The sequence below is a fragment of the Macaca nemestrina genome, chromosome 19 (assembly GCF_043159975.1).
Source record: "Macaca nemestrina isolate mMacNem1 chromosome 19, mMacNem.hap1, whole genome shotgun sequence".
Classification (NCBI taxonomy): domain Eukaryota; kingdom Metazoa; phylum Chordata; class Mammalia; order Primates; family Cercopithecidae; genus Macaca; species Macaca nemestrina.
Genome location: NC_092143.1, coordinates 70,284,915 through 70,308,018, shown reverse-complemented (window position 1 = coordinate 70,308,018; position 23,104 = coordinate 70,284,915). Strand labels below are relative to the sequence as shown.

General features: G+C 41.7%; 1 protein-coding gene across 5 annotated transcripts in view; it reads right to left on the bottom strand.

Annotated features, from left to right (window-relative positions):
• The window catches only part of LOC105464824 (abhydrolase domain containing 3, phospholipase), a 48,917-nt gene that overhangs the window by 2,633 nt on the left and 23,180 nt on the right, over positions 1 to 23,104 (bottom strand). For 2 of the 5 annotated variants that reach the window (XM_071085564.1, XM_071085565.1), the window contains exons 5-8: positions 15,041 to 15,153; positions 10,262 to 10,435; positions 7,848 to 7,896; positions 7,604 to 7,769 (exon numbers count right to left, since the gene is read on the bottom strand). In XM_071085564.1, the coding sequence (XP_070941665.1) occupies positions 7,604 to 7,769; positions 7,848 to 7,896; positions 10,262 to 10,435; positions 15,041 to 15,153 (502 nt within the window). Of the gene's footprint in view, positions 1 to 99; positions 958 to 4,838; positions 4,949 to 7,603; positions 7,770 to 7,847; positions 7,897 to 10,261; positions 10,436 to 14,600; positions 15,154 to 23,104 lie in introns of those variants that run through there. The other 3 variants (XR_977032.2, XM_024787697.2, XM_011712910.2) reach the window with 3 other exon arrangements.

Sequence of the window (23,104 nt, the reverse complement as noted above, 5' to 3'; positions counted from 1 at the left end):
CAGTATTAATGTTTCTTACTAATGCATTAATAAAATTATCATAAATTACTTTCTAGGGATTACTTTCTGGGCCCTTTTAGTAGATAAAAACTCACAAAAGACCAATTTAAAATGGTAGAATTTATTTTAATATAATGATATATATGCGTCCACATATACTATTTTAAAAATAAGCATGTAAATTATAATCATTATAAAACATAAGTTAGCCCTAATATTATCAGAATAAAAGAGCACATATAGAAGTCAGTCTAACAGTGTTGCACTTGTCTTTTAAAGTTAGAATACATAAAAGATTTAGTGCATTGTATTTTATTTCAGTTTCCATGTTATCATCATTAACTATAAATACCCTTAGGAATGTACCACCTTATAACTTACATTCAAATAGCCAACATTTCTCAGCAGTTATTAAAGTACCATTAAATCACCTAAAACGAATAATCTAAAAAAATACTAGTTTAAATTAAAACCCTGAGGAATTAAAATTTTTTTTACACAATAGTTTTGGTTAAGTGCAATTTCATGTACATACTACTTTAAGGATGTACTTGGTAAGGCATAGTAAAAATAAAATCTACATAAGTAACAATCTAATACTATATTTAATTTGTTGCTACAAAGTTGTTTTGTTTCTCTAAAAAGTAGTTTTTGCATATCGTTCTGGACCTCTTCACCCATCTGCTGGCTTATTTGCCTTATATACAGTAGTTAAAATTTGTGCACTAAGCTGAGCTGCCTTCACAATTGTTGTTCAGACAAAATGCACCCGAAGAACTACATGTTAAGAGAGTTCATGTCCATGCTCAACCATGGCTTGCACAAACTGCTTGAAGACACGATCCATGTAAGTGGATTGCCTTGGCCAGATTCCCTCCAGAAAACCAATATGGCCTCCATAAGAAGTAAGGACCAAAGCAACATTAGGATTTTGCTTAGCAGTTTCTATTGGAATAGCTTCAGCCCAAACAGGGTGGCAATAAGAGAGAAGGAGAGAGAAAAATATAATCATTAAGTTTTTGTTAGGAAAAGCATATATCTTTATCATGTCTAATAAACAGAAATCAAAACACCATTATATAAATATATGTAATGAGCATAGTTAAATGGAATGAGTCTAATTTATATCAACTATCTATATTCTTATAACAGTTTGTATATATGGTCATATACTTGCACAATCATTTTGGGAAGAACCAATCCAAGATTTAATCATAACACAAAAGTACACGTCAAGTCTTATTTTGAGAAATTAAAGTAAGACAATTCAAGGAATGGTGAATCCTCATAATATGCTATAAAATTCCCACTGAGGCGTTACAGCAGGGAAAACAACTAAGCTTAGCACCTTTGTGAGAGTTAGAAATTCATTAGCTATTATTTTGATCAACTTTACATGATGTGGCTTGGCATGGTAGCTCATGCTTGTAATCCTAGCATTCTGGGATGCCAAAGTGAGAGGATCACTTGAGCTCAGGAGTTCGAGACCAGCCTGGGCAACATAGTGAGACTCCGTCTTGAAAGAAAGAAAAGAAAGGAAAGGAAGAAGAAAGAAAGGAAGACAGGAAGAAAGCAAAGAAAAAGAAAAGGAAAGAAAGAGAAAGACAAAAAGAAGAAAAGGAAGAAAGAAAGAAGAGAAAAGAAAACAAAGGAAAGAGAGAGAGAGAAAGAAAAAGAAAGAGGGAGGCCGGGCGCGGTGGTTCACGCCTGTAATCCCAGCACTTTGGGAAGCTGAGGTGTGTGCATCATGAGGTCAAGAGATCGAGACCATCCTGGCCAACACGATGAAACTCTGTCTCTACCAAAAATACAAAAATTAGATGGGTATGCTGGCGTGTGCCTGTAGTCCCAGCTACTTGGGAGGCTGAGGCAGGAGAATCGCTTGAACCTGGGAGGTGAGGTTGCAGTCAGCTGAGATTGTGCCATTGTATTCTAGCCTGGCGACAAAGTGAGACTCCGTCTAAAAAAAACAAAAAGCTGGGTGCGGTGGCTCATGCCTGTAATCCCAGTACTTTGGGAGGCAAAGGCGGGTGGATCATGAGGTCAGGAGTTCAACAGCAGCCTAGCCAACATGGTGAAACCCCGTCTCTACTAAAAACACAAAAAATAGCCAGGCATGGTGGTGCGTGCCTGTAATCCCAGCTACTTGGGAGGCCGAGGCTGCAGTGAGTTGATATGGCGCCACTGCACTCCAGCCTGGTGACAGAGCAAGACTCCATCTCAAAAACAAACGAACAAACAAAAAAGAGAGAGAGAGAAAGAAAGAACAAACGAATGAACTGTATATAATGTTAGATTCCTCAGGCCAATTAATGGCTGTATTAAGGATTCAAAAGTATAAATATAATTTATATAATAAAAACATATAGATAACAACAAAAACGAATGAAATTCTCTTGAATGGTAACAGTGTTTATCTTTGGGCAATGAAACATGGGTGCATTTTTCCTTTTCTTCCTTCTCTGAATTTCTATTTATGGTAAAGACAAAGGAAAAGTATTTAAAAAACATAGTTGTGGCCTGGTGCAGTGGCTCACACCTGTAATCCCAGCACTTTGGGAGGCGGAGGCAGGAGGATCGCGAGGTTGGGAGATCGAGACCTCCTGGCTAACATGGTGAAACCCTGTCTCCACTAAAAACACAAAAACAAAATTAGCCAGGCATGGTGGTGAGTAGTCCCAGCAACTCGGGAGGCTGAGGCAGGAGAATCGCTTAAACCAGGGAGGCGGAAGTTGCAGTGAGCCGAGATTGCGCCACTGCACTCCAGCCTTGGCGACAGAGCAACACTCCGTCTCAAACAAAACGAAACAAAACAAATCAACAACAAAACAAAACAAAAAAAACCTAGTTGCTGGCCGGGCGCAGTGGCTCATGCCTGTACTTAAAGCACTCTGGGGCTGAGATGGGTAGGGTGGATCACTTGAGGTCAGAAGTTTGAGACCAGCCTGGCTAACATGGTTAAACCCTGTCTGTACTAAAAATATTAAAAAATTAGCTGAGCATGGTGGCAGGCACCTGTAATTTCAGCTACTTGGGAGGCTGAGGCAGCAGAATCGCTTGAACCAGGGAGACGGAGGTTGCAGTCAGCCACAATTGCGTCATTGCACTCCAGCCTGGGTGACAGAGCAAGACTCTGTTTCAAATAAACAAAAACAAAAACATAGTTGCTGTATTTAATATAATTCACCAGTAAGACAGTCTTTTCTATTTTTTTTTTTTTTTTTGAGACAGAGTGTCACTCTGTCACCCAGGCTGGAGTGCAGTGGCGCAATCGTGGCTCACTGCAACCTCCGCCTCCCTGGTTCAAGCGATTCTCCTGCCTCAGCCTCCTGAGTAGCTGGGACTACAGGCGTGCGCCACCACACCTGGCTAATTTTTTTATTTTTTAGTAGAGACAGGGTTTCACCATATTGGACAGGCTGGTCTTGAACTGCTGACCTCATGATCTGCCTGCCTCGGCCTCCCAAAGTGCTGGGATTACAGGTGTGGGCCATCGTGCATGGCCTCGACAGTCTTTTCATATGCTCTATAAATCTACCTTGAGTAAGTATAAACTTTATTTTTTATTTTTTTTGAGACGGAGTCTTGCTTTTTCGCCCAGGCTTTAGTGCAGTGGCGCATCTCTGCTCACTGCAAGCTCCGCCTCCCAGGTTCACATCATTCTCTTGCCTCAGACTCCCAGTAGCTGGGACTACAGGCGTGTACCACCATGCCCGGCTAATTTTTTGTATTTTTAGTAGAGACGGGATTTCACCGTGTTAGCCAGGATGGTCTCGATCTCCTGACCTCGTGATCCACCTGCTTCGGCCTCCCAAAGTACTGTGATTACAAGCATGAGCCACCATGCCTGGCTAAACTTTATTTTTATCTTTTTTATTTTGTATTTGTTTTTGAGACATAGTCTTGCTCTGTGGCTCAGGCTGGAGTACAGTGGTGCAATCTCAGCTCACTGAAACCTCTGCCACCTGGGTTCAAGCGATTCTCCTGCTTCAGTCTCCCGAGTAACTGGGATTACAGGTGCCCACCAGCATGCCCAGCTAATTTTTGTATTTTTAATAGAGACGGGGTTTCACCATGTTGGCCAGGCTGGTCTCGAACTCCTCACCTCAAGTGATTTGCCTGCCTTAGCCTCCCAAAGTGCTGGGATTACAGGCGTGCGCCACCCATCTGGCCTGAGTATAAACTTTAAAAGATATGCACTAAAGTTTTTTTTTTTCCTCCCATGCTTAGAGGTCAGTGAAAATGTTATGATATAAGGTCCCTAATGGATCAAAACCTGTCATGAGAAGTGTTTTGATTTCAGATACTGCCAAATCTTATCTCCCTAATTATGATAACATGGTTGAGGCCAGTGTGGTGGCTCACCCTTGTAATCTCAGCACTTTGGGAGGATCTTTGGGGCTAGGAGTTTGAGACTAGCCTGGGCAGCATAGCAAGACTGACCATGTCTTTACAAAAAAATGTTAAAAAAAAAAAAAAAAAGAAAAAGAAAAGCCTGGTGTGGTGGCATGCGCCTATAGTCCTAGCTGACGCTGAGGTGGGAGGACAGCTTGAGCCCAGGAGTTTAAGGCTGTAGTTAAACCTTTTTTTTTTTAGATGGAATTTCACTGTTGTTGCCCAGGCGCAATGGTGCAATCTCGGCTGGCTTATTGCAACCACCATCTCCTGAGTTCAAGCAGTTCTCCTGCCTCAACCTCCCAAGTAGCTGGGATTACAGGTGCGTACCACCATGCAGGGTTAATTGTGTATTTTTTTTTTTTTTTTTTTTTACTAGAGATGGGGTTTCAGCATGTTGCTCGGGCTGGTCTTGAACTCCTGACCTCAGGTGATCCACCCACCTCGGCCTCCCAAACTGCTGCGATTACAGGCGTGAGCCACTTCGCTCGGCCTGGCTGCAGTAAACTATGGTAGTGTCACTGGACTCCGGTCTCGGCGACAGAGCGAGATCCTGTGTCCAAAAAAATATATATATAAAATGTGATTGATGCAATAATTACAACTTCACAACTTGGGCTGAGTTTTAGGGGCAAATGAGCTAATTAAAGGTAACAGCTTCTCTACCCCACCCCCTTGTAAGAAGAAAAAGGAAGCTAAAATTCAGTGTAAGACAACTGGGGTCTTCTACAAACTGACTGTTTAGACAATGCTCTACATTTGACCCTTCGCAAGACTCGAAAGAATAAACCGATAGCCCTAAAGCAAGGCTCAAAAAGCTAAATTCTTATCAAAAAGTGGTCCTGACTTCATGTCCTTAGCTAGCCACATCCGTCCCAAGGAAAAAAGTGAACATCTATCTTGGGATCAGGTGTGGGAACTTAAGGGGGAATGGCTGATACTATTTTTGCTTTTCCTTTTTCACCAAACATTTAGAGTGTTTCATTTGCCTCTAAAGGAATTATCAAGAGCCTAAACTTCACATTCTGGATACATTCAGAAATTTCTAACGCTGAGAATTACAGTCATATCAGAAGAACAAAAGGCTGGGCCACATTTGAGTCATGTGAAAGATGCTAGCTGCCTGTTCTCTCAGACTGCAGACAATTGTCCACTATTTCAATGTGGCAAGACTATTTTAAAGGCTTGGGAAAGAATAGAAAATAATGAGTTCAAACTTCACCCAAGTGGGTAAGGTTAAAATGTTGGGAATTTTTTGTTGGTAAAAAGGTCAGTGAAATATAAAAACGGGTAGAGAAATACCAGACTTCCTTAATCCAATGAAAATATGCTAAAACAATCACCATGTAAGTCAACTGATATTAAAGTTCACAGTTTCATTTTCTAAATTGTGGTCAAGGCCATAAGTTTCAGCTTCTAAGATTACTTGTCATTAATCATAAATCACACAATAAAATAGGATCTTCTAGAGAAATAATAGGTAATTTAAAAATATATACATATATATACACACACATTGGGGATTTTCTGAAAATTTCACAACATATGTGTTATGTTTATAGTTAGAATCATTTTTTAAATGAAGTATTTGGGGAAAATGGTTTTAATGTATTGAAAGGAAAGAGAGAAAAAAATTTTTGTTTTTTCTTTCGAGATGGAGTCTTGCTCTGTCGCCCAGGCTGGAGTGCAGTGGCACGATCTCAGCTCACTGCAACCTCCACCTCCTGATTCAAGCAATTCTCCGATTCTCCTGCCTCAGCCTCCCAAGCAGCTGGGATTACAGGCACGTGCCACCATGCCCAGCTACTTTTTGTATTTTTAGTAGAGACGGGGTTTCACCGTGTGGGCCAGGCTGCTCCCTATCTTTGTCATCAAATTTCATATTTCTTGACATAAGCAAGCAGGAAAGTTGGCCGGGCATGGTGGCTCATGCCTGTAATCCCAGCACTCTGGGAGGCCGAGGTGGGTGGATCGCCTGAGGTCAGGAGTTCAAGACCAGCCTGGCCAACATAGTGAAACCTCATCTCTATTAAAAATACAAAAATTAGCCAGGCATGGTGGCGGGCACCTGTAATCCCAGCTACTTGGGAGGCTGAGGCAGGAGAACTGCTTGAACCCGAGAGGCAGAGGTTGTAGTAAGCAGAGATTTTGCCACTGCACTCCAGCCTGGGTGATAGAGCGAGACTCCATCTCAAAAAAGAAAAAAAAAAGAAAGCAGTAAAGTTTAGGGTGGGTGTGGTGGCTCACGCCTGTAATCCCAGCACTTTGGGAGAACCAGGCAGGCGAATCACCTGAGGTCAGGAGTTCAAGACCAGCATGACCAACACGGTGAAACCCTGTCTCTACGAAAATACAAAATTAGCGAGGCATGATGGCGGGTTCCTGTAATCCCAGCTACTTGCGAGGCTGAGGAGGGAGAATTGCTTGAACCCAGGAGGTGGAGGTTGCAGTGAGCCGAGATCATGCCTTTGTATTCCAGCCTGGGTGACAGAGTGAGAAAGAAAGCAGGAAAGTTTATTTTTGAATAATTTTCTTTTTTTAAGAGACAGGGTCTCACTCTGTTGTTCAGGCTGGAGTGCAGTGGCATGATCATAGCTCACTGCAGCCTCAAATTTCTGGGCTCAAGTGATTCTCCCACCTCAGCCTCCCAAGTATGTGGGACTACAGGCACACACCACCTTGCCCAGCTAACTAATTTTCTTTTATACAGTATTCCAGGGAAAAGGAAAGAATGTTTCTCTTCAAATATGACCTTCTAGTCCAAATATGCTTCACTAATTGAGATAATCAAAGCCACTGTGTTTATAAAGTCTCAAGTTCTTTTCCAGCTTAAAAGGGAAGAAAAACTTCAAATTTTTCTGTATAGGAACCTCAGGAAGAAGAGGCAAGTGATGACAATATTCTCTTGAGGCAAAAAGACTGTAACATAATCTTTCCAAAGAACAGTGTATTTGATAAGAAGGAAAGGTTATAAAAATGAGAACGAGCAAAACAGTGAGTCATAATTTGTTCTGAGCTTCTCACAACGGACTAGATAAGGGTCTGTGAAAATATTTAAGTGATCTGAGACATTTAGATACTATGTTATGAGTATCTAGTTTTTTAAGTAATGGAAATGACACATTTTCTTACTACTATATTTTCTTAAAAAGAACAATATATTAAAAGTTAATTCATGTCAAAATATATAGAAATATGTTAATTTTACCATGACTGGGTGAGAAAACATCATCCACAGAATTTAGACACAATACTGGAATTCCTACTGACGTTAGTCTACGACTTGGACTGGCATCAGTATAATAATCATCAATTGTTCGGTATCCAAACATGACTGAAGTGAATCGCTTATCAAACTCTCTGATGGATTTAGCCTGAAACACAAAAACAAATTATATCTAGTCTTGCCTCAAAAGAAGAAATAAAAGTATTACATAAAGTTTCTCTCCTACCTTCATGACATGATCCATATCAACTTGTTTTACAAACATATGTCGGTGCCTGGAACGAAAGAATTTCAGAAGTAAAAATCAAGGTCATTCCAACTCCATCATACTAAAAAGACTTAAAAACAAACTACTAAACAGCCTAGCACAGGGCACAAAGTTGGCACTCAATAAATATTTGCTTAATCAGGTATGGCAAAATTAGTATAATAATGTTTGTGCTGAAGATATTTTCTTCAAGTACTTTTTTTTTTTTTTTCTTTTTTGAGACAGGGTCTTGCTTTGTCACCCAGGCTGGAGTGTAGTGGCATGATCACGGCTCACTGCACCTTCCATCTCTGGGCTTTAGTGATTCTCCCACTGCAGCCCCAAAGTAGCTGGGACTACAGGTGTGTGCCACCACGCCCCACCAATTTTGTGTTTTGGGTTTTTTTTTTGTATTTTTTGTAGAGAGAGGGTTTCGCCATGTTACCCAGGCTGGTCTCGAACTCTTGGACTCAAGGGATCCACCCTCTGCGGCCTCCCAAAGTGCTGGGATTATAGGCATGAGCCACCTTGCCTGGCCTGGTAAAATCTAATCCAGTGTTGGATGTCAACTTCCAGGATAACTATGGTTTTCAGTAAGTCATGTGCAAATCAACAGTACTTTTCAAGTTTATATTTATTAATTCACTTAAAAGTATGTGTAAGAGCTCATAAAAAAAAAAAGATTATGTGCATTGCATGCCTGTATCAAAATATCTCAAGTACCCCATAAATATATACCCCTACTATGTACTCACAGAAATTAAAAATTTTTAAAAATTAAATAAAGAAATAAGCAAACAGAAACATCTCTGCTGGGCGTGGGGCTCAGGTCTGTAGTCCTAGCACTTTGGGAGGCTGCGGTGGATGGATTGCTGAGTTCAGGAGTTCGAGACCAGCCTGCGCAACATGGCAAAACCCCATCTCTACAAAACATAAAATAATTAGCCAGGTGTGGTGGTATGTGCCTGTACCCCCAGCTACTTGAGAGGCTGAGATGGGAGGCTCACTTGAGCCTAGGAGGTTCAGGCTGCAGTGAGCCATGATCATACCACTGCACTCCAGGGTGGGCAACAGAGAGAGAACCTGTCTTAAAAAAAAAAAAGAAAGAAAGAAAGAAAAAAGAAAATACACAAACAATTCCAGAGAAAACTAATGCAAAGACAGTATTTTGGTAGTATAAGAACTGTGAGGGCTGAGATTATCTAAGTGAACTGCATTATCCTGTCTCTAAAACATACTATGCTCATAAGCACACCCTTAAGCAGCCGTATTATTCAGCAATGAAAGTACAATGAAAGTACTTAATACATTACTTATTATGCAGAAAAGACTTAGGTATTATTAAGATTAGCAACAAGTAGAAATCCAGGGAAACAGCCCATCACACACTTAACACATTCCATACTAACATTTTTAGTCTTTTAGAATAATTTAAAATGGTGATTAGAATAGTAACCTTCAATAGTGTGTCTTCACTAAAAATGGGGCACATACTTTAGGGGTTGTATAAGATAATCCACTGGGGTTCACAAAGGAAACATTACAACTTTTAGCTATATTTTTAACTTATGCTTAAATTTTAACTTATACTTACATTTTTTATTTATATGCATTTACAACAAAGATAATATTTTGGTACAGTAGTAAATTTATTCAGTGTATAAATACATATACATATATTGGTAGTATTATGCTTTAAACTTTTTTATTGTTGGGGCACGTAATCAAAACATTTGGAGACAACAGGATTTTTTTTTTTTTTTTTTTTTTTTTTTGAGACAGAGTCTTGCTCTGTCACCCAGATTGGAGTGCAGTGGCATGATCTCGGCTCACTGCAACCTCCGCCTCCTGGGTTCAAGAGATTCTCCTGCCTCAACCTCCTGAATAGCTGGGACTACAGGCGTGCAGCACCATGCCTAGCTAATTTTTTTGTATTTTTAGTAGAGATGGGGTTTCGCCATGTTGGCCAGGATGGTCTTGATCTCCTGACCTTGTGATCCCTCCGCCTCGGCCTCCCAAAGTGCTGGGATTACAGGTGTGAGCCACCGGGCCCAGCCCTGGAGACAACAGATTTTTTTTTTTTGAGATAGAGTTTCGATCTTGTTGCCCAGGCTGGAGTGCAATGGTGCAACCTTGGCTCACCGCAACCTCCACCTCCGAGGTTCAAGCGAGTCTCCTACCTCAGCCTTCCTAGTAGCTGGGATTACAGGCATGTGCCACCACGCCCGGCTAATTTTGTATTTTTAGTAGAGACGGGGGTTTCTCCACGTTGGTCAGGCTGGTCTCGAACTCCCGACCTCAGGTGATCCGCCCGCCTCGGCCTCCCAAAGTGCTGGGATTATAGGCATGAGCCACCGCGCCTGGCAAGATAACAGATTTTAAAGATGACTCACTTATTAACTGAAGACTGAAGGCAGGTTGTCAAATAGTAATTAAAAAGCAGCCAGTTCAGTGGTTTCTCCAATGACTCTGAGCAAGCAAAGGTGTTCCAACCAACGGAAAAAGTTGCAGCTGCCATCAAAGGAGTTTTAGACCCAATTTTGCCCAGGTAATTTAGAAGCAGCATTCTAAAATGGGGAGAAACAGGAAACGCAGTGATTAATTTGTTATATCACAAAGGACATCCATTTCTAACTATAGACTTTATGTTAACTATGGAGAAGAAAAATATAAACTAGTGTTTAAGTCCTCTACCATGGAAAAGCATGCAAACATCTTCATTCTTTCCTTATATTCATATATTGATTTGTCTTGCAGTCAACTATGTGGTGAATGGGACAAATCGTAGTTATTCCTTATATATGGATCCTATGAAGTCAAACATAAGAGAAATCCACCCTAAGAGAGGTTTTCAAATGTGACTGCATGCTGGAATCACCCAGAGTATTTTTTTTGTGTATGTGTGTGCTTTTCTGAGAGAGTCTCGCTCTGTCGCCCAGGCTGGAGTGCAGTGGTGTGATCTCAGCCCTCTGCAACCTCCACCTCCTGGGTTCAAGGGATTCTCCTGCCTCAGCCTCCCGAGTAGCTGGGATTACAGGCATGCATCATCACGCCCTGGTAATTTTTTGTATTTTTAGTAGAGACAGGGTTTCATCGTGTTGACCAGGCTGGTTTTGAACTCCTGACCTCAAGTGATCTGCACACCTCGGCCTCCCAAAGTGCTAAGATTACAGCCTTTGCACCTGGCCCTGTTTTTCTTTCTTTCTTTCTCTCTTTTTTTTTTTTTTGAGATAGGCTCTGTAGCCCAGGCTGGAGTGCAGTGACATAATCACACCTTAGGGCAGCCTTGATCTCCTAGGCTAAGTGATCCTCTCACCTTACCCTCCCCAGTATCTGGGACTCAAAAAAAGAACTTTTTTTTTTTTTTTTTTTTTTTTTTTTTAAATAGAGATGAGGTCTATCTTGCTCAGGCTGGTCTCTAGCTCCTGGGGAGTTTGTAAATGACTACTGATGTCTGGGTCTCACCCTGAGAGATTGTGAGTTAACTGGTCTGGATCGCTACCCTAGCTGCCAAGGATCCTTGCACCCTGTGGTAAGTTTCTAAATCGCTCTCTAGTCTAGACTTTCTGAGCTGTAAGTAACTTGTTTTCTCTTTCTATTCCTGTTATTTGTCCTTATTTCCTAACACATATTTTCTTCTTTTCTTTTTGTTCTATTAATTTTCTTGATTCTAGGCTAATTCTATTTTGGTAAGAGAGACCATAATCATGTCTAATCTACATAAACAATGTTGAAAATCTAAAGTTTAACGCTGCCAAGTAACAGGATGATATCCTAATTGTTTCTCATTATATTTTTTTGTACTTGATTTCTTCAATTGTCCAGGTTTTGAAATAGGAGAAATGGGTTAAAATTCTCCCTCATTCTTTTTTCCAGTCCAAATGACTTGCAGGGGTGAATGTGATGAAGTTTTAGATGGAAAGTGGACATTTAGCTTTTGAAAATGATCCTTCACAACAACTGAACTAAATGTACACAGTATTGTGGTTCACCAAACCATATATAGGACAATGCTTACTCTTCTGCAAAGGGTTCATTCTAGAGTCCTAGTTTTGGTGGCCCTACTCTTTGATGGGAGGTCAGATATTGTTGGGAGGCTGGTAAAATGCACAAATTCGAAGGGCTTGAAGGGAAACTCACGACTAGGAAGGTTCAGAAGTAGATATGACCAAGCAGGTGGGATATATCTTGGTTATTACTCAGAAACAAAATGATGCCAAGATGTTATCCCCAAAAAGACTGTTTTACTTCTATACGAAAAGGACCCTATTTCTCACCAAAAGAAAAAAACAAGCTAAAGAGAGAGAGAGAGAGAGAGAGAGAGAGAGAAATAACCCCTGGATTAAGAGACTTAAAAGGCATACCAATCTCAATGTATAGACTTTTTCTGGCTCCTAACTAAACTAAAACCAAACAAGGCAACAGACTATTTGGGATATGTGAACACTTACTGAATACTGGATGATAGTTTGAAATTAGTGTTAATTTTGTTCAGGTGTAATAATAGTAATATGGTTTTTTTGTTGGTTGTTGCTTGTTTTTTAAGATAAACTCCAGCCGGGCGCAGTGGCTCATGCCTGTAATCCCAGCACTTTGGGGCGCTGAGGCAGGCAGATCATGAGGTCGGGAGTTTGAGACCAGCCTGGCCAACATAGTGAAACCCCCTCTCTACTAAAAATACAAATATTAGCTGGGCATGGTGGTGGGCACCTGTAATCCCAGCTACTCATGAGGCTGAAGCAGGAGAATCACTTGAATCCAGGAGGCAGAGGTTGCAGTGAGCTAAGACCGCACCACTGCACTCCAGCCCAGGTGACAGTGGGAGACTCCGTCTCAACAACAACAACAAAGGTAAACTCCACTGTTTTTTTTTTTTTTTTTTGAGATGGAGTTTTGCCCTCGTTGCCCAGGCTAGAGTGCAATAGCACAATGTCGGCTCACTGCAACCTCTGCCTCCCAGGTTCAAGAGATTCTCCTGCTTCAGCCTCCCGAGTAGCTGGGATTACAGGCAAGCACCACCATGCCAGGCTAATTTTGTATTTTTAGTAGAGACGGGGTTTCTCCACATTGGTCAGGCTGGTCTCGAACTCCCAAACTCAGGTGATCCACCTGCCTTGGCCTCCCAAAGTGCTGGGATTATAGGTGTGAGCCACTGCGCCCGGCCTTTTTTTGTGTGTGTTTTTGTGTACGTGAGATGGAGTCTCGCTCTGTCGCCCAGGCTGGAGTGCAGTGGTGTGATCTCAGCCCTCTGCAACCTCCACCTCCTGGGTTCAAGCGATTCTCCTGCCTCAGCCTCCCGAGTAGCTGGGATTATAGGCATGCATCACCACGCCCTGGTAATTTTTTGTATTTTTAGTAGAGACAGGGTTTCATCGTGTTGACCAGGCTGGTTTTGAACTCCTGACCTTAGGTGGTCTGCCTGCCTCAGCCTCTCAAAGAGTTGGGACTACAGGTGTAAGCCACCATGCCTGGCCCACCTTTTAGAGATATCAACTATTTATAAGTGATGTCTGAGATTTGGCTCACAATAATCAGACTTGAGAGGGAAAGGAGGGGTGACACTGATGAAACGAGATGATCCATGAGTTGCTGGCATTTGGCCCCAGGGGCATCACAGACTCTATCACAGGGAGTACCCCAGTCCATGGGGCACTAGGCATAAGGATCGTCCACGGACTGTTTTTTTGTGTTGTATCTCCATAAGAAAAAATGTGTCAAGATATAAAACAAATCCCCAAGTGGTAAGCCCACTTGGGATCGTGTCACAGTGCTAGGCAACTAGAAGGGGTGCTTCCGTCTAACAATTCACAAGACATTAATATTCAACCAGCTGTAAAGGCTAATGGTCAAGTTCTGCCTTCAGGCACTGAGGCTTCAATGCGGCATCAATAGACATTTCCCACGAGTGTCTGAATAGAGAATCTGACCTGTTTATTTAAGTTCTGGCCTTTAAAAAAGCCAAGCATTTATATGATTAAGGGAAAAGTTCAGCTCTCACCCTGTCCTTTAAGGTTCACATTATGGGGGAAAGGAAAGAGAAGCTAAAGTCTGTCCATTAAGCACAATTCAGAGATGCTGCTTGGGTTTTCTCCATTGATTGAGAGTTCTTCCTTTAGTAGGTCAAGTCAGACCTTCCATGCTAATGTAAGAAATGTATTCTTTTCTTGTTAGTTTTAAGTTTATCAGAATCTAAAAAGCCGTGGCTAAAGGCCTGTTTTTTAGAGTCTATCATTTATAAATGCTGTTTTCTTTTAAAAAAAATTAATTTTTTTTCTTTTTCACAGCCACTAGCTATAGAAAAATGCTGTTCATTTTCAAGTGAATAAACTCCTAAGATGTTCTAAAAACTGAAATGACAGATAAACCAATTATAAAATTATGAAAAAAATATTTTCTATCTTAAGTATTTGCTGATTTAAAAAACTAGTTTTGGACAATGGCTTCGGGAATCGAAAAGCATAGTAAAATTTCAGACAATAAAAATTTTGGATTTCCTTAAGCTCACCATCAGTAGAACCACCACAAAAAACCCCAAAAACAATTAGTAGAAATAAGCCTAAATAGAAAAGTTCCAAATAAGCCCCAAAGTAATGGCAAGCAGCACAAATGACAATATCCATATGCTTAAAATAGCAGCTGGAGTAGGGGGTTAACAAAACTTCAGTTTCTAGGAGCGCACTCCACAGTAGGTCCATTTGCCCAGCAACAAAACAAAACAAAACAAAATACCACCTGGGGAAAAATAATTTTGAAGGCCACTGCAGCTGGAGAGAGCAATAAGTGATTATTTCTGTAACTGGAGTGATGAAAGTCATGCTACAAGTTCAGCTTCAAAACGCAGCTCCAGGGATGGCTGGGAGTGCGTCAGGAATCAGAAGGTCAACACGGCAGCCGGTGAGTGATGCAATCGACTTCATGGGCTTCGGACAAGCCTTCAGGCTCACAAAATCCGCAGTCACAGAGACCCGTAGTTAAGAAAAATATTAAAATTCACCTGAATTAATTCTTTCCTTTCTTTGTTCATTCAACCACATTTAATAAATAAAATATGATAAACATAATCAGACATGTATTTAAAAAGTGTCCATATAGCTAGCTTATAGTCCTCTCAAAGAGACAGCCAATAAAATAGCTTCCCTCTCAGAGATTATTTTAGAAAGGGAAAACCTTACCCTCCCATTGAAACCCCTGCTGCCAGGAAAGAAGCAGAAGGGTACAGGCTGTGTACATGGTGAATAACTGTCTCCAAGTCTTCAGTGTTAGCACAACAGTAAGTCCTTGGCGTCTGGAAGTAGTGACAAGTAAAGCACAAAAATTAGAATGTGAGGTTAATGATTTGTAAAATGCAGAAATGTAAACAGGAGCAAGAAGTCATACATATGAGAAAATAACCTTTGCACGTACTGTAGTATTAATAATTTATAATTTTCCTGTCTTGCAGTGCACATATATGCCATTTAAAGTCAGCACAGTTAGAGTTGGCACTAACAAAAAGACCATGAACATGCAAGGAAGGCTTGATGCAGATGGGGCAAGACCAATACAAATACCTTAAATTTTACTACCATACGCAAATGTGTCTCTAGCTTAACCAGAGCAGTTTAGGAAAAAAAACCAGGGAATTACGCTTCTATTAAACAAAGAACAACCTGTAACCCCAAAGCCAAAAATAACTGTTTTTTGTTGTTGTTGTTGTTGTTGTTTTTGGTAAGACAGGGTCTTGTACTGTCACTCAGGCTAGATTGCAGTACCATGATCACAGCTCATTGCAGGCTTGGCCTCCCAGGCTCAAGCAATCCTCTGACCTCAAACTCCCAAGTAGCTGGAACCACAGGTACAGGCCACCACAAACAGAGAATTTTAAAAAAATGTTTTGTAGAGACAGGGGGTCTTGCTATGTTGTCCAGGCTGGTCTTGAACTCCTAGGTTCCAGCGATTCACCTGCTTTGGCCTCCCAAAGTGTTCAGATTATAGGCATGAGCCTGTGCCTGGCCCAAAGTAACTTTAAAAATATTATTTATTTTTGAGATGGAGTTTCGCTCTGTTGCCCAGGCTGGAGTGCAGTGGTGTGATCTTAGCTCACTGTAACCTCTGCCTCCTAGGTTCAAGTGATTCTCCTGCCTCAGTCCCCTGAGTAGTTGGGGTTACAGACACCCACCACCATGCCCAGCTAATTTTTGCATTTTTGGTAGAGATGGGATTTCACCATGTGGACCAGGCTGATCTTGAACCCCTGACCTCAAGTGATCTGCCCACCTCAGCCTCCCAAAGTGCTGGGATTACAGGTGTGAGCCACCATGCCCGGCCTATTGTTTTTGTATTTTTCGTAGAGACAGGGTTTCACCATGTTGGCCAGGCTGGTCTGGAACTCTTGACCTCAAATGATCTGCCCACCCCAGCCTCCCACAGTGCTGAGATTACAGGCGTGAGCCACTGTGCCCGGCCAAATATTTTCTTTTCTAATAGTATGTATATACAGATAGCCTCAGCTGTACTACTGCAGTAGACACTTAAAATGTTAAAATATGTAAAGTTGATCATGCTGCAATATATAATGCATCTAAACAAATGGTTTTCATGTGAACGTCATCAATAACGGCTCTGTAGCAGAGGAGCAGAAAAGCATCATGGATACTTTACTTGAGATCTGGGAGGAGGGGGCAATCCTCTCTGTAGAATACATGTGAGTGTGTGTGTGTCAGAATTAAGTATATGTGGGGCCAGGCGCAATGGCTCAAGCCTGTAATCCCAGCACTTTGGGAGGCTGAGACCGGCGGATCACGAGGTCAGGAGATCGAGACCATCCTGGCGAACACGGTGAAACCCCGTCTCTACTAAAAAATACAAAAAACTAGCCGGGCGAGGTGGCAGGTGCCTGTAGTCCCAGCTACTCTGGAGGCTGAGGCAGGAGAATGGCATAAACCCAGGAGGCGGAGCTTGCAGTGAGCTGAGATCCAGCCACTGCACTCCAGCCTGGGTGACACAGCGAGACTCCATCTCAAAAAAAAAAAAAAAAAAAAAAAAGAAGAAGAATTAAGTATATGTGAGAAAAAATAACCAGAAATTTAATAACAAGGAGGGGAATCTGGTAACATTACTTTAAGAAAACATGGAAACTAGTTATCTACACCACCCAATTTCATTATGTCAATAAACCATGATCATACCAGGAAGGTTTTGTATTACCCAATGTTCAATCACTAATGAGTAGCCTGAGAAAATTATAATTTTTAACAATTGCCTCAGTTAAACTCATCCCTAAAACACAGCCTATTCCCTACTGGCATCTTTTTGATATCTGCAAATATGTGACTCTCCGAAAGAAAAACGTTAACCTGACAATATTTTCCGTGGCTAACATTTATTGAAACATTAAATTTGTGTCCACAAAACCCTGAGGAAGACTCCAGTGTTTCTATTTTATAAATGAGGAAACTGAATTGAGAGGTTAAATAACTCCTGTAACATCTTAACAGCTAATAAGTGACTATGCTCAGATACTTTAAAAGAAAAAAAACTTTGTGATTGAATGCACTTCAATCACAAAGGGGAGCACAAATTCAATGTAAAATCTAAATAGAAAATATTTTATACTAGGCTCATTCATAGTGACTTCAGAATTTGTCATGAGAACCTGGGTGATGAAATCATCCTTACTCAGCATTTTGATTGCAGGTGAGTCTATTCACACTGCACAGCTTTAAAATTTCTGAATTATTTATGAATAGTCCCCAACATATATTGCTATTATACAGGCTTTAACTATATGTGTATATGTAAGAATGCATACATATAGACACAGAGTTAGGGCATAAGAAAAATGCCCTAAGGAAAACTGCTAGGATCACAGAATCTTTATGTCAAAAGGACCATAGATGTCACTTGGTTCCTTATTTGTACATAAGGAAATTAAGGCCCGGCAAGGTTGAGTAATTTGCCAAAGGTCACAAATTAGCAGAGGCTGCATTATATGTTTGTAGTAAGAACCTAATTCTTGTAAAGCACCAGGGTTCCATGAGGTATAGAGTGAATCAATCAATATCTGGTACCCTCAGATACAGGGACTGATTTTTCCCTAAATGTTTTTCTCCAAATAGATTGCATTAAGATCAATACTGATGATATTGCCAATGAAGGAGTGTGGATTTCTGGCACTGCCTTCATTCCAGACAAAGCACTATACAATCTGATATGTTATTTTCTTTTATAATAGTATAGCCATATAGCCCCAGCTGTGCTACACTGCAATAGACACTTAAAATGTTAAAATATGTAAAGCTAGGCAGGTGTAGTGCCGTATGCCTGTAGTCCCAGCTACTCGGGAGGCTGAGATGGGCTGATCGCTTGAGCCCAGCAGTTTGAGAGCACCCTGGGCAACACAGCAAGACCCTCGTCTCTTAAAAAAAAAAAAAAAAAAAAAAAAAACGGAATTAGCCAGGTGTGGTAGAGGATCACCTGAGACTGGGAGGTAGAGGCTGCCGTGAGCTGTGATCATGACACTGCACTCCAGCCTTGGTGACAGATTGAGACTGTCTCAAAATGAATAAATAAACTATATAAAGCTCCTTATGCCTCAATACATAATGATCCAATGGTATAGACTGACAGTTTCCAGAACTCTGAAACTCAGCAAATCTGGGACCTTTCCATCATAGTCAGCCTCCTGCTAGCTCCTCCCCTGGCTTCCCCAGTGGCTCTGCTAGCTTTCCATTTCCTACCTAGTCACTGTCACTTTTCCCCCAACCCCAAATGCAGGTAGGTATTCATTCCCAAAAGTTTTGTCTTAGGCTTATATCTGCTTATTTTCTGGTCAATACCCAGTTCTTGAAGCTCTCATCTACTCCCGTAACTTCATCAACCACCTCTCCCCAGTGACTGAACCTAAACCTCCACTGTCACTTTCATCCTCAGCTCCAGATCCAAATTTCCAGGTTCCAGCAGGCAGCTGCCCTATAATGTTCTACCAGTACTTCAGACTCAAAATGCACAAAGATTAACTCATTTTCGTCTTCATGAAAACTCCCAACGTTTCTCCTAACTTCCCATTTCCCTATATACAGCATTTACATTTTCCTAGTTAAAATTGTGGGCGACATGGCCTTCTCCCTCTCCCTTAACCGCATAGCTGATAAACTGCCCAATCCTGTAGCTTCTTCCTTTTCAGTGAAAGGAAACTCCTCTCCACTATAGTACAGGGCTGGTAAGTTGGCTTCTCGCAAAAGGGCCCCTGAAGCAAGGATGTGAGTGCCAGCAGTTCATTTGGAAGGCGACACCAGGAAGCACCCGCAGGAGAGTGGCAGAGTGAGTCAGGAAAGGCAGGAAGTCAGTAAGAAAAATATACCAGGCAGTTTATGGCTGTGGGCAACTGGGACTCAAGCTCCCTGAGATAGTCTGGGAGACTGTCAAACAAGGCTTACAATGATCCCCACCAGTGGCAAGTGAGCTATTTATCCACCAGTTCCCTTTCAGCCACTGGTTGAAGGCTATCCTGGAGGATGTTAACTCCCCGGTACTTCTGGTCTGCCCTAAGCACAGTTCCAGCAGCTCCAGTGGCTAGAGAAGGCCCCCAGTCACAGAGATGCAGGAAGCCCTCAAAAAGGCATACATGGGAATGATAAGTGCCAAGGGGTAAGGATGTAGCACCAGCTGTCTTTGCTACAAGGCCTTTTTGCCTCTCACCTGGACTGCCACAAAACTTCCTAACTGGTTAACTCCCAGATTTTCCTGATAATCATTCACAATCCCACATTCAATGCACTATCAGATTAATCTTCCTAATGAATGCTTCCAGCTGTAATCATGACAGTCTTTCTGCTTAAAATTTCTCATTAGCTTTCCACTGCCTACTGAATTAAGCCTCTGCCAAGCATTCAAGACTTTCCACAATATGATGCCGAGCAACCCTTCCAGCTCTGTGTTTTATTATTTCTCCAATGTACAGACACAGACCAATGGGATACTGTTCTCTTGCCTGCTAGGCCCCTTAATATCCTTGCCACCTGTGTGACCTCCACCTGCCTGGAGTCCTTCGCTGTCAACCCTGCCTGTTGAAATTGTGCATGGAATAAATGCCACAACAAGGCTGTGCATGGTGACTCATACCTGTAATCCCAGCACTTTGGGAGGCTGAGGAGAGCAGATCATTTGAGGTCAAGAGTTCAAGACCAGTTTGGCCAACATGGTGAAACCCCCATCTACCAAAAAATACAAAAGTTAGCCAGGCATAGTGGCGCATGCCTGTAATCCTAACTACTTGGGAGGCTGAGGTGGGAGCATAGATTGAACCCAGGAAGCGGAGGTTGCAGTGAGCCAAGATCATGCCACTGCACTCCAGCCTGGGTGACAGAGTGAGACCCTGTCTCAAAAAAATAAATAAATGTCACAATAGGTGAGACTTGGCCCCTGTCTTTTAGGACCTCACAGCTGTTCTCAATCCTGCTCCTAATTGCCCTGTCCAGCCTGCTCCATGCCCTGTCCTACGTGAGTCTCTGTCACTGTCTTTTCACCTCTAGCTCTGTTAATAAACCCTTGTCAAACTGAACTGACACACAGGACTAAAAGGGAAGAGACCAATTAATAAATAAGTTCTGATATGCACAACTATGCAGTTCTACCACACAGCCTCTTGCTACTTGATGGGTTCCAACAGGAAACATCATCTGCCTTCCTTCTTCACAGGATCTGAAGTTAGAAATAAGCAGAGCCTACAGAACTTGGGACCCATTAAAGATTCACCCAGAACACACAGCAAAGACACTTAAGGGGCAGTGAACTGAATTGGCAGGCTCTGCAGAAACCGTCTTCAGGCCTGAAGATACAACTGGAAGCTTTTTAGACAAAAGACTGTTAAATTCTGTTACTCGGGCTACTAATGCAACTGGCAGCTATCCTTCCAGTAGATGAAATCACATCTAATCAGAAGAGGGATGAAGGAAGACCTGGGAGGATTCTGCTGGGTGGTGAAACTCCTTCTGGGTGGGCTGAGGATGGGAAAAATGTGAAAAATCCAAAAGATATATCACTTCCAGCAGATATTTGGACATAAACATTCAATAAGTTAGAATAATTTGATAATAATTACAAACCAAGGTTGTTTAAATTATCCAACTGTGACTATGATCAGAGAGCAATGACACTAATTTATTTATTATCATTATTTTTTATAGAAATGAGGTCTCATTATGTTGCTCAGGCTGGTCTCAAACTCCTGGGCTCAAGCAATCCTCCTGCCTCAGCCTCCCAAAGTACTGGGATTACAGGCGTGAGCCACCATGCCTGGCCAACAACAGTAATTTAATGGCTGAAAGAGGTTAGTTTTAAAAAATGCACTTAAGAGAATGAAATATAATTACTATTATTCATATATAAAAGAAAAACAATAAAGTATATATTTTATATTTACCTATGGACTACATCTAATTTATCCTTCTTAATCAACTAAGGCTTCTTAAAAGCTGACAAACTGATTTCTCCTAACCTGAAAGACAATTTTCTTGTACCAGATTTAGAAAATCTGTTTTAGAATTCTCTTCATTAAAAAAACAATTTTTGACCTAGACTCAAATTTTAAAATTCCCTCTGTTAATCAGGTAGCCAGACTCTCCCTAGCTATTCTTGGAGGAGATTGATTTGCTAATCTGTCGTGGAAGCCATAACTCAGAATCCTTCTCTCTCAGGGCTGGGGTTACCACACTTCCAATGCTGAACTAAGCTATCTAGAATTTTAGTTTTCTGTCCAGCAAAGTGAAAACTGAAAAAGACACATGAATGCCTCGTAAAAAATCATTTACGTTTCATATTTACTTAACTGTAATGTTTGATGATCATCAGGATCTTAGAGCATTTCATTGCGTATTCCTCTCTCAAGTACTTAATGATCTGTACTCAAATATTTGATAAGATGCATTTAAATGAACTCTGTGATTCCTGTGTGGTTGTGGGCCTCCCCAAAATGAATAATCCTTTTAAAACAGGACTAATTACACTCTATAATTGATCTCTACAGTGTAATGTGTTTTTCATTTCACCCATCCCCTGTCCAGTACCTAGTAAACTGCCTAAGTTGTCCCTAGGAAAATTGATTTTATTTTTGGAATATGAGTTAATTAAGGAGTCAGAGAGAAGAAAAATTATTTGCACGTAAGTAAAATCAGCAGTTTAATGAACAATCATCTCACCCAGTCATTGATAGACATATTAAATGACCAACTGTCTAAATTTGCCTGGGAGTTTGCTAATTTTTAAAAACAACTAACCATAAAACAAAGGGCCCCAGGAAATATCCTGGCAGCTTGGAGGCTGGCCTCTGTGCCACATTCCTGCCAACGCTCCAGATGGCTGCCGTACATGCTCATGATGTCATGTTATACAAGCTACACCAATAAATGAGCAGTTTTGTTAGTGGCTTAGAGCAGGTCAGCCAGGAGTTATTTTCAGTCCAGGCTCCTAAGAGGCAAATCTCGTGACTCACCTGGGTCATGGAGGCTATCACATGCAGGACTACTCGTCAGCTCCCAGGGATTTTCAGCCCTGTTTGCACATTAGACTCTCCAAGGAGTGTTTAAAATAAATTACAGATACTTGGACTCCACCCCAGACCAAATGAATCAGAATCTCTGGGGGTTGGGGTTCAGGGATCAGTACTTTTTTTTTTTTTTTTTTTTTTTTTTTTTTTTTTGAGACGGAGTCTCGCTCTGTCTCCCGGGCTGGAGTTGCAGTGGCCGGATCTCAGCTCACTGCAAGCTCCGCCTCCCGGGTTCACGCCATTCTCCTGCCTCAGCCTCCCGAGTAGCTGGGACTACAGGCGCCGCCACCTCGCCCGGCTAGTTTTTTGTATTTTTTAGTAGAGACGGGGTTTCACCATGTTCACCAGGTTGGTCTCGATCTCCTGACCTCGTGATCCGCCCGTCTCGGCCTCCCAAAGTGCTGGGATTACAGGCTTGAGCCACCGCGCCCAGCCGGGATCAGTACTTTTTGAGATGGAGTTTCGTCCTTGTTGCCCAAGCTGGAGTGCAATACCACGATCTCAGCTCACCGCAACCTCCGCCTCACAGGTTCAAGTGATTCTCCTGCCTCAGCCTCCCAGTAGCTGGGATTACAGGCATGAGCCACCACGTCTGGCTAATTTTGTATTTTTAGTAGAGATGGGGTTTCTCCATGTTGGTCAGGCTGGTCTGGAACTTCCGACCTCAGGTGATTCGCCCACCTTGGCCTCCTAAAGTGCTGGGATTACAGGT